Raw genomic sequence first — 15351 nt, forward strand, 5'->3', positions numbered from 1 at the left:
AGCATGTACATAAACCTGTGGAGATCGTCTGAAAGAAATCCAGCAGAATTGAGGGCACAGTCAGGGTCCCCCTGTTAAAACCTACACACTCATGTGCTGGCCTAAGCCAGCCCTCCAGTAATACATCAGGGCACCTAAAAAAGGTTTTGGCATCCAGCCAGTCAGGGTGGTCCCCAAAAAATGTCACTTTTTCAGGCCCACTCCCACAGGATGTGTAAAAGACCTGTTTAGGCCTAGCAATGGGTCTAGACTAGTCCCAACTGCATTAGAGGGTGCAGATCTGGACTCAAAAGTGAGTCAATTTGTGCACAACTGCCATTGTAGGTTTCCTCACAGTTTCCCAAGACAAAGACATGGCTCGAAAACAAAATGATCAACGCAGGACTTGACACAATACATTAGTACCCCAATTCAAAAAAGTAAGGTATATGAGACTACTAATGCAGTGACTCGGCTTGCACCCTAGGTGAAGCTAAAATGAAATTTGAGTTACCACCAGCCTAATCATAAAACCAGTATAGGGTGATATATTCACCCTAGGTGTCACAGTGTGGTGCTTAAAATGCCCCACTGTCCCCCGAGTCATATGAGCTACCATAGAGCTGCTTACTCAAGAACGGTTGCACAGGGGCAGCAGAAGTCCCAAAGAGGTCAGGGATCCTAAAAACCAATGGTGTAAAAAAACACAAGTCACCGAAAAGGGGCAGCATAACCTTCAAAAATGAAATTCTGCCTTAACAGTCTGTTATGGGGGGGGGGCTGGCCATGGACATCGCACCAAACCCCTGAGGCACTATGGGACACCAGCACCTTGGAGCCCAGTGCCTCTAGGGGTGGCAGGGCTTGCCTTACCTGCACATGCGGACCTTGGCTGCCTTGCTGGCAGGGGGGCCCCATGGCTGTTAGCGGTGTGCAGTCACTGCTGCACTGTGAGCCCCCCACTCCCCTGAACACAAGACACAGAGACTCTGTGCTGTGTGTGTGGGCTCCCCGGTGGCTCGTTTATTTATATCAGCACGCAACGGAGTGGACGTCACTCCGTCGCATGCTCGCCAATAAAGGGGCAACACCACACTCCTCCTTTTCCATAACAACAAACTGAAAATAGAGGGTCTAAACTAACGCGCATTAACAGCACACATTAACAAACCCAACTCTCCCCCGTTTATTGGTGCCCACCCTGGATCCCCAGATGGCACCCCACCTAACGGCATCAAAGTCTCTTCCGCACAGCACCGCCATCTCAATCCGTCACATAGTCTGTAAGACGGGCAGGCTTCCCACGCCCTGTTCTCAGGGGGTACCTCCTGCAGGCCTCTCTGGCTGGTGTCCCTTCGCCTGGCCCACCGTGGGCTGGAGAATCCACTTGGGAGGGACGACCCCCTCCTTCGTCCGGTGCGTCCTCTGGGTCCATGTCCTCCATGGTCTCAGGCCTGGGCTCACCCAGCCTCTTAAAGAAGCTGGCGTTTCTGGTCACCAATGCTGTTCCATCGGACGCGGTCACCATAGAGGCCTTGACCGCCACCACGTCCAGCAGAGCCGGTTCATAAGTGAGAGACAGCTTGCCCTGCGGGTGACGATTCCTCACTAACACTTCATCCCCCGGGGCAATTCTTGGTGGCCTTAGACCTCTTCTGTTGTTTTCCATTTCGGTCCTTGCCCTTCTTTCTTCCTCCACCTGGTCATTGTTAATGACGGCTGGCTCTCGCTCACCCACCTCTGGTATTATGTCCCTCGGGCATCGCTGAAACAGTGCTTCCGCTGGCGCCACTTCCGTGGATGAGTGAGGTGTGGTCCGATATCCCCTTAGGAACACGTACAGAGCCCTTTGCAGGCACTCGCCCGTTCCTTGTGCGATCCTGAACACTTTATTCAGTGTGCGCATCATGCGCTTTGCCTCCCCATTTGCACGAGGCCAGAGGGGGGTGACCTTTCTATGATGGATGCCATAGTCCCTCATGAGGTCAGCAAAGCTGTCTCCCTGGAATGGCGCCCTGTTGTCAGAGTATAAGACCGTGGGCAGTCCATGGATGGCAAAGATTTTCTCCAGTGCTACCACCACCTTATCGAACGACACCGACTCCACAAATTCCGCCTCGGGGTATCATGACCATTCGTCCACCACCACCAGGAAGTGGGTACCTGTGGTTGTGGACCCAAAGTCTGCATGGACCACTTCCCATGGCCTTGTCCCTCGAGGCATCAATTCGATGGACGGCTCACGTTGTGCTGGAAAGGCTGCCTGGCACCACTCACAGGATGCTACGAACTCCTCCACCCTTCTTTCAAGTTCAGGAAACCACACCTTTTGCCTGAGGCGAGCCTTCGTTTTAGGGGCCCCTTGGTGGCCTTGGTGCGCCAGGGCGATGATTTGCTAGACTTTAGCCTGGGGGACCACAATCCTATCTCCTCTCAACAGGAGCCCAGAGTCCGAGAATGTCAATTCTTCCCGCACCCTCCAGAGTTGCTCCAGCACCACTTTTGCCTCATTTGTTCTCCGGCCAAATGCCTCCAACATGGTTTTCCAGGCACCTTGTTCCATTGCTGCCTTCAGAATTCCAAAACACTCATCGCTCTTTGACACGTGTTCAAGTTCCTCCACCTGCATCGAATTTGGGGTGGCCGTTTCAATAACCAGCCGAACGTGCTCATCCGCCTCCTCTGCCAATGTAGACGAATGGGAGCCCCCTCTCGGGTGTCTGGAGAGGTAGTCAGCAGCGTTGTTGCTTCCTGGGCGGTAGACCAGCGATACTCCATACTGGAGAAGCACGAGCATCCAACGCTCTATCCTCACTGGTGGTTTGGATGAGGAGCCAGCCATTATGGGCAGCAGGGGCTTGTGGTCCGTGATGACAGTGACAGGTCTCCCCAAGATGTTCAGGTGGAAGTGCCTGCAGCCCCACAACACAGCCAGGGCCTCTCGCTCGATTTGCGAGTACCTCTACTCGGTCTTGGAGAGTGCCTTACTGGCGTAGGCTATCAGGCAGACCTCCTGGTCATTCCCGACCTGGGTGAAAACCGCCCCTAGACCATAGGGGCTGGCATCCACAATGCTTTCAGTCTGAAGCCCCGGGTCGAAAAACGCCATGGTGTCCTCAGCAGCAAAGGCGCCCTGGATGTCGTCGAAGGCTGCCTGTTCAAGCGCCCCCCACTGCCATGTAGTGTCTTTCTTCGTTAGTGTCCTGAACGGCTCAGAGCAGGACGACAAGTTCCGAATGAAGCGGCCACAATATGTGACCATGCCCAGAAAGCTCCTCACCTCAGCTACATTCTCTGGTGGTCTGGCCTCCTTTTATGTCCCTCACATTGCGCAGGTCAGGTGACACGCCATCCGCCTTAAAGACAAGCCCGAAAAACTCAACTGTGGTTTTGAGAAACTCGCATTTGTCCCTGTGCAAAGTGAGCCCCAGCTAGCGGAGGCGCTATAATGTCTTGGCAAGGCATGCCAGGTGTCCGGCCTCTGACTTAGCGTACACCAGAATGTCATCGCTGATGTTGAGGACTTCTTCCAGGTCTGCAAGTGCCCCTCTGATGATGTTCTGGAACACCTCAGCCGCTGAGGAGACCCCAAAGCTGGGTGCAGGTCCACTTGATGGTACCCAGCTCTGAGGTCCAGCTTGGAAAAGAATTTCGCCCCCTGCAGTTCCGTTATAATGTCGTCAATGGTGGGGGTTAAGGGTTCCCTCTTTATGGCCTTGTTGGGGAGGCATATCCACGCAAATTCTCACTGCGTCAGGCTGCTTGGGCTTGCGGGCGATTACGATGGGAGACACCCACGGGGTGTGTCCTTCCACCTTTTCGATGATGTCTAAGCCAAAAAGGTTATCCAGCTCCTTGTCCACCAGGTCTCTAAGGTGGAAAGGCACTCGCCGATGTTTGAGCGCCTCTGGTTGAATGGACTCATCTATATGTAGCCGTACGGGTTCACCCACCATCTGTCCTATGCCTTCAAACAAGGAGGCGTGCTTGCCCAGTAGTACCTGTATGTCGTCCAGGTACACCGAATATGCATGTCATGATCACTGCTTCCAAGGAGCTAGGACCAGCCCAACGTCCTTGGAAGCAGGCCCCTAACCTTCATCCTAGGCACCAGCCGGTCCCCACTGGGACCTTTTGTTCCTTGTCCTGGCGCCGGTGGCACCAGGCTCATCAAAGTCACTGGTCCCGGCACTGGAAGCGCCGGGCTCATAATTTGTATGAAGATGCTTGGGTGGACTTACCTGCAGCAGAACATGCTGCTTACTTACCAGCCACATAGGAATCCTCTGGGAGCCGGGACTACTTTCTTACCTGGCTGGGGCAAGCTCCACTCCCTGGATACAACACTGGAACTCTTCTGGAACAGGAACTCTTTTCTTACCTAGGCGAGGCCGTGGAGGAAGACGCCTCATCACTCCAAGGCTATTTAAACCACACCCGATTGATGAAACGTGCTTCGCGTTATTCTGCATCTGCAGCAGAACGCTCACCGTGTCTGTTCCAGTTTTCTTCTTTCCGATCCTGAACCTGCAAGAACAAACGCTTACCATTCCTGTATCCAGCCTTCAGTAGCACCTGCAAAGACAAGAAACAACAGGTTAGCACGGCAACCTTCACGCGCAGCGCTTTCCTCACCTGATCCATCGGCAGCTACCATCTCTTCACGCTGCTCCTCCGCCTGTGAAGACAAAAGCATAGTTATTCCTGTGTGGAATTACTTACCGGCACTCCACGAATTCCGGTTTTCTTCAACGCTGCAATCCTGCACCTGAAAGACAAAAGAAGAGACATTAGACAGGTATTTTACTTACGCGCCATCGCGCCCGCCACAATAGGGCGCCTGCAAATACTCCGGCGTTTCCAGCGTCTCTTCAACACCCGAACTCACAACTGCAAGGGAAAAGAGACAGTTAGAGAGCTTTTGAAAAGCAGGCAACCGGCATTTACTTACGCATTTCCAAGCGCGTCATTCCAAGACTCTGGCTCGAACTTCGGCTTTCTTCACACCATCTTCTACCTCAAGAGCCCTGCAAGACAAATAGAAAAAGCATTATACAGAGCCCTGTTCCACATTAACGTGCCCACGCACCTAAAGACTGTAATGACTTAAAAGGTGTCCGGAAACTCACCGTTCGTGCAGTTAACGACGGTAGCAATCCTCTGAGGTCAAGAGGCCTATGTTTCACCCAGTGAAGGAACTGGCAACGGCACCCTGCACCAGACGCAGATGGAGAGTCCAGCATTCACCTATCTAAGGTGAGCACGTTGACCTTGGGGCTCCACGGAAAAGCGAGGAAGGGAAAGGGAGAGAGATACCCGACAACCCCAGATCATTAACCCCATATTTTTTCACCTGCAGATATCTCACTCTTCAAGTTAGACACACAGTGCAAAGAGGCTCAGCCCCGGAAGCCAATCCAGTCCTGCACTTCGCTTTTCGAGTCACAGACACCATCCTGCCAAGACCGGCGCCTCCGTGGGAATCAGGTGAGCGTTACAATGCAAATGTCACGATGCCCAGGGCCTCTGCCGCAGCACAGCACAGCAGGGTGTTGTTGCACACCGGTGTAACGTAGAACCTGGCCCGGACTGATGTGTTGCCATGCTTGACATTCGCCACAAACACACCATCTAGGGGAATCAGCTGATTGCCCCCAAACGTGAAGATACGCGCCTTTGGCGCAGCCAGGGTTGGCGGAGCTTGCCTAGTGTCATAGTGCTCCCTGGCCATCACATTAACTGAAGCCCCAGTGTCCACCAGCATTGGTATTGAATCCCCATTCACCATCACGTTGCACCTGGGCTGTCTCTTGGAGTTGATTTTTAGGACGCCCACGCTGGAAATGAAGAACACGTTTTCTTCGTCCTCTTCTTCCTCGTCACCATCAGGAGAGGCACCCTCATCCCCTTGGTCCACTTTGGCGACGATAGACGATGATCTCTGGGAGCGGAAGACACCAGTCTGGACGGGCCCTATGGGAACCCCTGTTGGAGTTGCGGCCCTACACATTCGGGCATAGTGGTCAGCCCCCCCACACCGGCCACACATCTTTCCAATGGCCGGGCACTCTGCTGGGTGCGGGAGATTGTATCCGCACTTCAGGCAAAAGCTGTTCACTGCTTGTCCTCTTAGTCCTTGGCCACCCGCCGGGTGTCTAGGCCCTCGCCCCTACCAATTGCGCAGACATCGTCCGCCTTGCTGGGGCGCACTCCGGCTTCCATTCTGGTTGCCCGCAGTTCAGAGACCTCATGGCACCTCCCCAGTTCTAGGATGCAGGGAAGAGTGATGCCCGGCTCTCGCAGGTTTTGACGGCGCAGTTTGCCCGACACACACCCCTGGATTAGTTGGTTTTGAATCATGGTATCAGGGTCATTCCATGCTCATGGTACTGCCAGCCTGTGTAGCCTCCCATAGAATACATCTAGAGTTTCATCATCCTTTTGGCGAGCAGCCCCCATCAGGAAACATTCATAATCTGCATTCGCCATGGGCAGAAAATGATTGTGGAGCACATCCTTCGCAGCCGCATATGACCCATCAGCTGGTTGCAGGGACAGGAATATTTAATTACCGCAAGGCCTGCACAATATAGGAGGGTGGCCAACCTACTGTCCTCACTAGTCTCCATTGTAGCCCTGAAGTACATCTCTAACCTGTCCATCCAAATCTTCCACCTCGGCCCCAGACTCGATGGAGTGCCTGAGACATCAAACTCAGGCATTGGCTGCAGGGCGCCCTGTGGCTTCGGTAAAGGTCTTGGTGGCAGGATGGGTGGCTGCTGTTGGGGAGCTGCAGGAGCGACTGGCTGTTGGGGAGCGGCCGTAGCTTGGCTCGTGGTGGCAAGCACACAGGCACCCCAAAGATGTGAAGAAAGAGGGGCCGCAACTCACCACCACACCAGTCAGTAGTCCTCTGCAGTAGATGGTCTTGGATGTGGCCACTGGCAAACCCACAGATGCTAAAATTCCTCAGGTGCAGTAAGGCATGAGCAGCTCCACAGTGCAGCAGATCAGGTAGCCAGGCAGCGTAGAGGATCCAAAGATTTTGCAGGGTGGGTCCCAAATATAAACACAGCAGGCCTCTTTGGTTCCACACCCAAATACTCGGTGAAAAACAGTGAAACAGCAAAGAAATCACTATAAAAATGGCATGTGCTCTTTCTAGTAGCTATCCGCTAATGGATTGTCCAGAAATTAGGCTTGGATGGCTCACCGTTGCTCACCGTTGCTCCTTTGTGAAGCTTTGACCTCCCAGGGCCGCCGACCGCATGTGTCACTCCCCTCTCCGCGGCATAATTCGGAAGGTGCGCCTCACAGCTGATCATCGCGCACCTTTTGAGGTTCACTGCCTGTCCCGGGTAAGTATTCCGACATTCGTCGCCACTGTTAGCGGTGTGCAGTCACTGCTGCACCGTGAGCCCCCCACAACCCTGAACACAAGACACAGAGACTCTTGTGCTGTTCATGTGGGCTCCCCGGTGGCTCTGCGGCCGCCGGGAACGCCCTGTTTATTTATATCAGCACGCAACGGAGTGGACGTCACTCTGTTGCGTGCTCGCCCTTTAAGGGGCAACGCCACGATGGCAACCTGGCCTGCAGGCCCTGCTTACACAGGGTGGGCCAGCAGGCCTTAATGAGAGACAGACTCAGGTCATTGCATTTCTGAGTCTGCAGCTGTTCTGTCGCACGTGCCTGCAGGTCTCCCTTTCATTAGCTTGCGTCATGGCCCTTCTTAAAAGGGTAATGCACATGGGAGGGACACAATCCCCTTAAAGAGGCAACACACATGGGAGGGTTACTACACAACACAGTCCTCTATACAGTGGCTGTTTTCTAAGTATCTGGGCAGTGCTTTGAGTGGAATAAAAAATATGAGGTATCCCGGAAATGTTGAGTAGGAAGTGACTGGACATGAATTATAATTACCACGCTTGGATTTCTTCTCCACCAATCACAAGCCAAGGCATGCTGGCGCTATCTGCTATGGCAAGCCTGCGTTGCCCAGATTCTCTTCGTTCAATCCCACCACCTTCTCTTTTCCTCCCCCAACTACTTCACTATGTTATGCCGGCTAATACGCTCCTCCGGACTGTCATTCAGGCCAACCTCCAAATGCTCCTCCCCTCAAAGGCCGGGAGAAATACTTTCTATGTGTCGGCAGCCGACACGACCTTATCTAGCACGTTGAATGTCCTTCCACAGTTGTGTGTGAGATGCCAGTTCATTCAACCTCTGCACCTCTGCACCTCCGGTTCTATTGGCAATAATGGTCATCAGTGCGAGCTATGACATTTGTGAATGGCCTGCCGCCCTGGGTAATGCCCTTGCTACACTTGAGCCATTTCCTCAGACAGCGGGCCATTAGTACATGTTGCAGCCCTTCACTGATGCCGTTTTTGCTTAGTTACCATTTTGCTAGGCTTTGAAATGAAAGCAGACCTAACGTCAGCCTGTTCCGAGATTGTATCCATGCACATTCAGTAACCATTGTATTCTTTTTTTAAATCTTCATCTATTTGAGTATCCCTTCAAGTGAGGAGACTTTAGCATAGTTGAGCATGTAAGTTTCTAGGTCAAACCAACTTTAGCATCTAGAGAAAATAAGGCACAGAGAGAAAAAGGGATACGCCCAGGATCACATAATTTGTACGTGGGGGAACCAGGCCTTCCACTGGGGTTTCCTGGTTCCTGCATTTGCAATTTGGCAGTAAACGCTTCCAGGCAGAACACAATGGCCCCATTGCTTTAGTGTATATACAGTGTTATCCTCTTGCTGTTTTAGTTATGCCGAATGTTACCACAAGAGTGACAGAGGTATACAGCAATAAGGTGATCTGCCCGGAATTGAACCCTTTTGATAATGTGAGGAAGCAATTTTTAGAACCCATGTCTCCTAGTTCCAAATTCCATATCTCTGCCTATGTTAGTTTAACACAAAAATAAATGGTGACATCTGGAGCAAACAAGCTCAATAGATACCACATCCTCTATCCAAATATATGTAGTGAATTGGGTCATTACTGGCGCTGAGACAACACCTGTTCATTATTGTTGAGGTTTGGTACATGTTGGCTCATTTCATTCAGTGCCCTTCATTCACAAAGCGGGTGACTGACTATTGTGTGTGGCTGGTAGTTTACAGATTGGTCTTTTGCTTGCTGGGTTAGCAGTAGGTAGTGGTCAATGAGTCAGCAGCCAGATACATATGCAGTGTTAAGGAAGCGTATAACTAGAGGTATTGGAAAAGATGTGCTGAAATGTCAAAGAGGATTGCTGGTTTTAATCACAGTCATTCTCTAGAATATTATAGTTTTGTGATTCTTGTTTTTCGTTTTCTGAATTATTAGCATGCTTTTTAATTGAATGTTAAAATGCTTATGGTTTACTTCCAGTATTACAACTTCAATGGCAAACTGCCCCACATCACGTATGAGTACACAGTGCCACGCATCGCAGCATCAGCCCACGGAATGGATATGCTGCCGTTCTCTCACCAATCAGCCATGCACCTTAATGCTGTTGACCATGACTCTCCAGGCTCTGTCACTGCTGGTGGCCACAACTCCACATGGCTATCACCGGCTGAAGCCCGTGGCTTATCCCAGAATGCAGAGGAAGACTACAGCAGCCGAGGATTCAACTGGGTCAACGGCACTGGGGCTGCCGAAGGTTGGGACTGGAGGACACAGGAGGACTTCAACAACCGTGGCAGCGACTACCACACAAACCGAGTAGGAGAGCAGGAAGAGGAGGAGGATGAGGAAGAAGAAGACAATGGAGAGCCAGAAAGATCCAGAGTGGGTGAGTAGGACTCTTTGTGGGCAAGACGAGTCCTCCATGCATGCACAATGTGCCCAATGAGTTTATTGTTAAGGTGTGAGATGCAGCTCTGTCAAGAGTACAACGTGAGTTTCTCTGATGTCTCATACAGGGCGTCAGATGAGTCTCGCTTACATAAGGTGCGGCAAGGGATAGATGGTGATACATGGGTCTCTCTTTTACACTGTATGAGACTGGTCTCTCTTTTTCTTTCTCTCCCCTTCTCGCGGGGTCGAGATAGCTCTGTCTTCCACATGATTTCAGATGGTTGTCTAGGCAGTGTGTGAGAGGGTCACATGCATGGTGTGAGTTCGATCACTTGAGCAGTGTTTGCGAATGATCCCCATCGCTTCTAGGCTGTGAAATGAGTCTCTTACGCAGCATGTGAGATGGGTCTCTATCCTGCGGCGTACAAGCATTGTCTGTAATGAGGTTTGTGAGATAGGTCACTAGCATGCAGTCTGTGAGCAGTGTCTCTCATGCGGGATTCAAATTGGTCTCCTTTGCTTGGCGAGGGATTGGTGTTTTTCCTTGCATGGTGTGAGATTGGTTTAAGTCATACACGTTGTCATGGTCTTTTACTTTTGCACGTTTTAAGATGGATCTTGCATGCAGTGTATGAGCGAGGCCTTTCATGAAGCATATGATGATGGTTCTGTGCACATAGCAATGGTCTCTTTCTTATGCAGATTTCAAAAGTGGTCTCATGTAACGTGTGAGATGGATCTCCCTGTACAGCGTTTATGATTATTTGTATGATTTGTGTCATTGGTCTGTTGTGCAGGTTCTCTCATCGAAGCTGTTAGGTGGGTCTTTCATGTCAGAAAGAGGTATAAGTCTTTTGTACAGGAGCCTTCTCTAATGCCAAGTTTCATGGATGTCTTACCTGATGTATGTAGGATGGCTCTCTTGAGTGAAGTGGGTCTATCATTTAATGCATGGGGTAAATATCACAATACCGATTTGAAACAATTGGCGCATTTCTTACAATGCAACCAATGTTGCCATCACTTTTACACCTTGAAAAGACAATTGACATCTAAGAGCCTCATTATAGAGAGGGAGATCGAACGTTCATTTAATGCAAATGCCTTGAAAAGGACCTAGGGTCGAAACTCGTGTCAGCAAAATTGAATGAACAACAATATTGAATACGCATTGGCAAAACAATACTATATGAAATGGCTCACCGGCCAAAACTGGATGATTTAGCGTTGTGCATTTTGAGAGTGGACACTAACAAATTACCATTGAATACTTGTAGATAAGCGCAAAACCAGCAGAGTTATTTGTTTTGCTAATACTTAGAGGATCTAGGGGCTAGATCCGAACTCTGCATAGGTTTGTTGCTATCAGATTATAGGAACTTTAACAATGAACAGTGCTCAATCTATACCGAAGCGCACACTTTCCCAACAGCCCCGACACTAGGTTTGTCTTGTTTAAATTCATAATATGGTAGTAATTCCTGCATAATAATAATAATTGGTATTTTATAGAACGCTTATAGAACGTTGTTTGTTATTTGTGGCAGTTTGTTGGATGTGTATTTGCATGTGCCCTTTGTAAATATGGACAAAATGCCCCTAACCAAAGGTATCACATACAGGCAACATTGTATGCACCCAGACGGGAGCAGGAGCATGTCAGAACGAACCAAAATAATATGAGACACCTGTCCTCAATCATGCATAACATAAACCCTGTACAACTGCCATTGGAGGCTGCTTGACTCAGTGAATTGGGTCTTCTCCTTAAGGCTCTTAGTCAATCGGGCATCAGGGGTTGCTTTGTGTCTCTATGTAAAATGTTGTGCTGTTTACAGATTGTGCCATGACCAACAGTTGTGTTTCCTAAGTGTTGTTATCTTCTCGCAGAAGCGCACAGCAGCAGTGTGTACACCCTTCCTCATACGGTTTATACTGATGATAGATCCACTACCCTGTCTAGTGTGGTAAAAGCACACCAAGGAAGACATTTAGCTATAATTCCACAGGCAGGAATAGCCTTTCAAACACTGTTATGCTCTTATACAGGGCGCAAAATGTGCACTTGCCACTATCGATTGGCTATTTAGGATGATCTTTGACTCTAGGTGAGTAAGAAATGTTGTGCTGTCTGTATGCATAGAATTGAGGTCTGCATGCAACCACTTTATGGCTGGTTAGTAGCTTGCAACTTGGAATTTTCTGCACCCTGCTCTTGTATATGAAACATGTCAATCTACACCCTCATGGAGGAGGATGTATGTGCATTTTAAAACTTTGCTGATGACCATATAAAGTGGGCCAAAGCTGACCTCCCCCTTATGAACGAACCACATGTACAAAGCAGCAACTTTTTTTTCAAAATGAAAGCCAGTTACATAAAATACTTGCAGGTCACGCTGTCCCATGACCATAGTGCTCCTTATTGTGAAAACTGTGCGGGAGCCCTTAAATGTTAATGTACACCACTGAATTAAGATTTGTCTATGATTGGGTGCATCTCCCTCATTCAAATTGTTCTCCCTCACAATTTTATTTTGCAAAGTTGTCCTTCGGGCATCTCCAGGCTAGTAAGTGTAGATTGGTAAGCAAAGTAGGGTTCTGCAAACTGGAGAAAAAGTCTTGTTGCAGCATGTAATCAAGGTGGCTTCAGCGTGCCAGAACTGCAACTGTGTACTTTGGTTTTTCTAGTGCAGTGTTTTATCCAGAGGAATGCTGGTACCAATGATTTCCCACAGATTGCAATTTTAAAACGTTTTAGCGTTCCAATCCCTCATTGGCATGTGAGCTACAATTGAATATGGACCAGGTTCAGTCACTAGAACATTGAAGAAATGAACGAACCTGAATAAAATCCTGGTAAATGGAAAGTCAGCCCCTATCAATCCACATTCCACATTTTCAGAATTCCTGAATGAATGCCCACTATATATTTGTATTAGTATACACATAGTCTATCATAGGCTTTATATACATAAGCATGCACATAAAAAAGCAAATAGTCACACTCATAAAATCTTGATAAAGCATCACACTTACCAACAATAAAACCCCTAGACAGTATACAATATTAATATCCAAGAACCAATTAAATCATTAGTATTTTACAAATCTGCTAAAAGGCCAAATATATAGTTACTCAATTTAGTCATGTAGTAAATCAAATTAAATCATTGCCTTCCATAAATATCTCCCACAAATTCTGTGTATTACCCTTATATTGTATTAAAAAAGGGACAGGGAGTTTTTGCCGCAGCATAGTTCGTTGTAATAGAAATCATCAAATGTTTTACCAAAAATTGAGCGGCAAATATATGTGGGGGTGGGTGTAGGTGAATACAAAATGAAGGGGGTTAAGGAGGAGGACTGGCAGTGTCTCCCCTGCACATATTTGCAGCAAAACCGTCCAGTCAAAATAATTATTCAATGAATTCTACTGCCTTGAAATACATTCGACAAAATCACATAGAACCTTATAAAAAACAATATTGTATATAGTCTAGACTTACACAATCGACAAGCAAATGTCTACTAGATTCAATAACAGGCTCTCTGCATAGTCTGTCTCTGCAAGGAATTCCTTAGCTCACACCAATGATCTCTAAGGAGTTAGCCATATTGAATTTAAGCAGCATATATGGTCTAACAGTATAACTATTTGGGAAAGCAAAAATATATTTAGAACTATGTGATCTATTCATCCAATATTCTAAAACATCCCACTATTGGTTTTGGTGGACAGTTCAACCAATGTATATTCAACATCAAAATCATCCAATCTTTTCTTAAGCATATTTTTAAAAAACATAGCTGTATTTTGAGAGTTACAAGAGGGCAACAAGGGATCCCAGTTTAGCAGAATTTGTCAAATCTATCCTAGGTAGCTATAATGCAGTAAATTACAAACATTATCAAAAGATGTAAACAGTTTATAAATGATAGTGTCTTGATCCATCTCCCATTTTACAAAGAACATACATCTAAGAAAAATAGAGCTCTCAATGCTAGGTATATTACATTGAAGACAAATATATTCTGTAGATAGAGATATAGCCATTCAAAGTCTTTTTTTTTGCGTTTTCCCTTCGAGTCGAACCAAATCAGTAATATATCTTCTCGCTCATACTTCCACACCATACAGCAAGCATGACACTATTTTGGCACAATAGATATTAAGGAAGGTTTGAATCGAATAAACCCTGTTATTGCTTGCAAATTTACTTATAGCTCCTGTTTGTTGGGTGATCTTATCACAGACCTGCTCACCATGTGAAGACCAGTTAAATTGTTCATCTATCAAGATATTTTTAAGATGTTACTTGCTCCACCTTGCTCTTATTTAATACCCATCTGAAGCTGGTTGATTTAGTCAGTTTGGGTTTAAAGACCATGATTTTACTTTTGTCAATATTAACTTTAAATCCATTTAAACTGGCATAATCTCCCAAAGATAAAGAATGCTGTATTGTTTGAAATGGCGCCTTTAATGATTTTTCAAATGTTAATTGCTTTAAATATCCTTAGTTCACAAAAACATTCACTAATGCTTTGTCCATTCAGTTAGTTTGTTTAACTTCCAAGTTCCTTGTATGTTATAACTTGCTTTTTGATCGTAGGTTCCTCTCTTTCAAATGTTAATTGCTTTGGATAGCCTTAGTTCACAAAATCAGTCACTACGGTATTGACCGTTCAGTTGGTTTCTGTAACTTTCGAATTGTAGATTCCTTTGTGTTTGTAGGTTCTTCAACATGTGTTTCCCCGTCTAAATATTTGACGGTTTCTCAGGAGGTTCCTATATAAGTATTGCACTTTGCGCAGTCTTGTACTGTCATTGAGTTATGTTGGTAGACACAGAATTCCTTTCAATGCGAATAAATCAAATTTTATATGTTCCTGTTGAATATCACAGAATACCCGTTCCTTATGATTTTTTGTGCTTCCCTTTTTTTTAAAAAAAAAATGCGAAAAAGATATTTTTTTATATAGTTCCAAAGGTTTCTGTTATATATCACAGAATTTGTATACTTGAAGTTAAACGTTTTTTTGAGAAGCCACACTGTTTCCACATTTGCCTGTGTTGATCATCGTCTTGATGTCCGTATTTGCTATGTTAGCTTCAAGTTGTTATATAGTTGCTGGAAAAGAAACACAATATTTATTTGAGTAAACTTAACGGTGTCGTTTTTTTCAACTGATAACATAATTAAAACGAACCACATTTATTTAAACAAATGTTTCGAAAAAAGCCTGTCTTTGTGTTGGCAACTTGCAACTTCATATTGGCATTGATGGAGAGAGTTATGCCACAACAGATAGATTGCATCATTAGGCTAAGTATTGTGGTTGCATACATCCATGTAGATAAAATATTTGTATTGTACCTTGAATTTCAAATGGTCAAATGCGTTGCCTAATTCATATCATTTTTAGAACAAAACTATATGCTTTTGGAGATGCTGGATTTTACACTTTGCAACAATTTCTTTTCTTTCAACAAGGACATCTTAAGACAAATACAAGGAACGGCGATGGGGGCAAAATATGCCCCCTATGCAAACCTATATAT

The 15351-nt window shown here is 46.9% G+C and overlaps 1 protein-coding gene across 7 annotated transcripts in view; it reads left to right on the forward strand.

Moving 5' to 3' along the window:
- LOC138537634 (ADAMTS-like protein 2) overlaps nucleotides 1-15351 on the forward strand; it is a 678742-nt gene that overhangs the window by 395615 nt on the left and 267776 nt on the right. For all 7 annotated transcript variants that reach the window (XM_069641465.1, XM_069641464.1, XM_069641470.1 and 4 more), the window contains exon 9: nucleotides 9372-9780. In XM_069641465.1, the coding sequence (XP_069497566.1) occupies nucleotides 9372-9780 (409 nt within the window). The remainder of the gene's footprint in view (nucleotides 1-9371; nucleotides 9781-15351) is intronic.

Source organism: Ambystoma mexicanum, chromosome 1q (assembly GCF_040938575.1).
Source record: "Ambystoma mexicanum isolate Mex_15411 chromosome 1q, UKY_AmexF1_1, whole genome shotgun sequence".
In the NCBI taxonomy this organism is placed as follows: Eukaryota; Metazoa; Chordata; class Amphibia; order Caudata; family Ambystomatidae; genus Ambystoma; species Ambystoma mexicanum.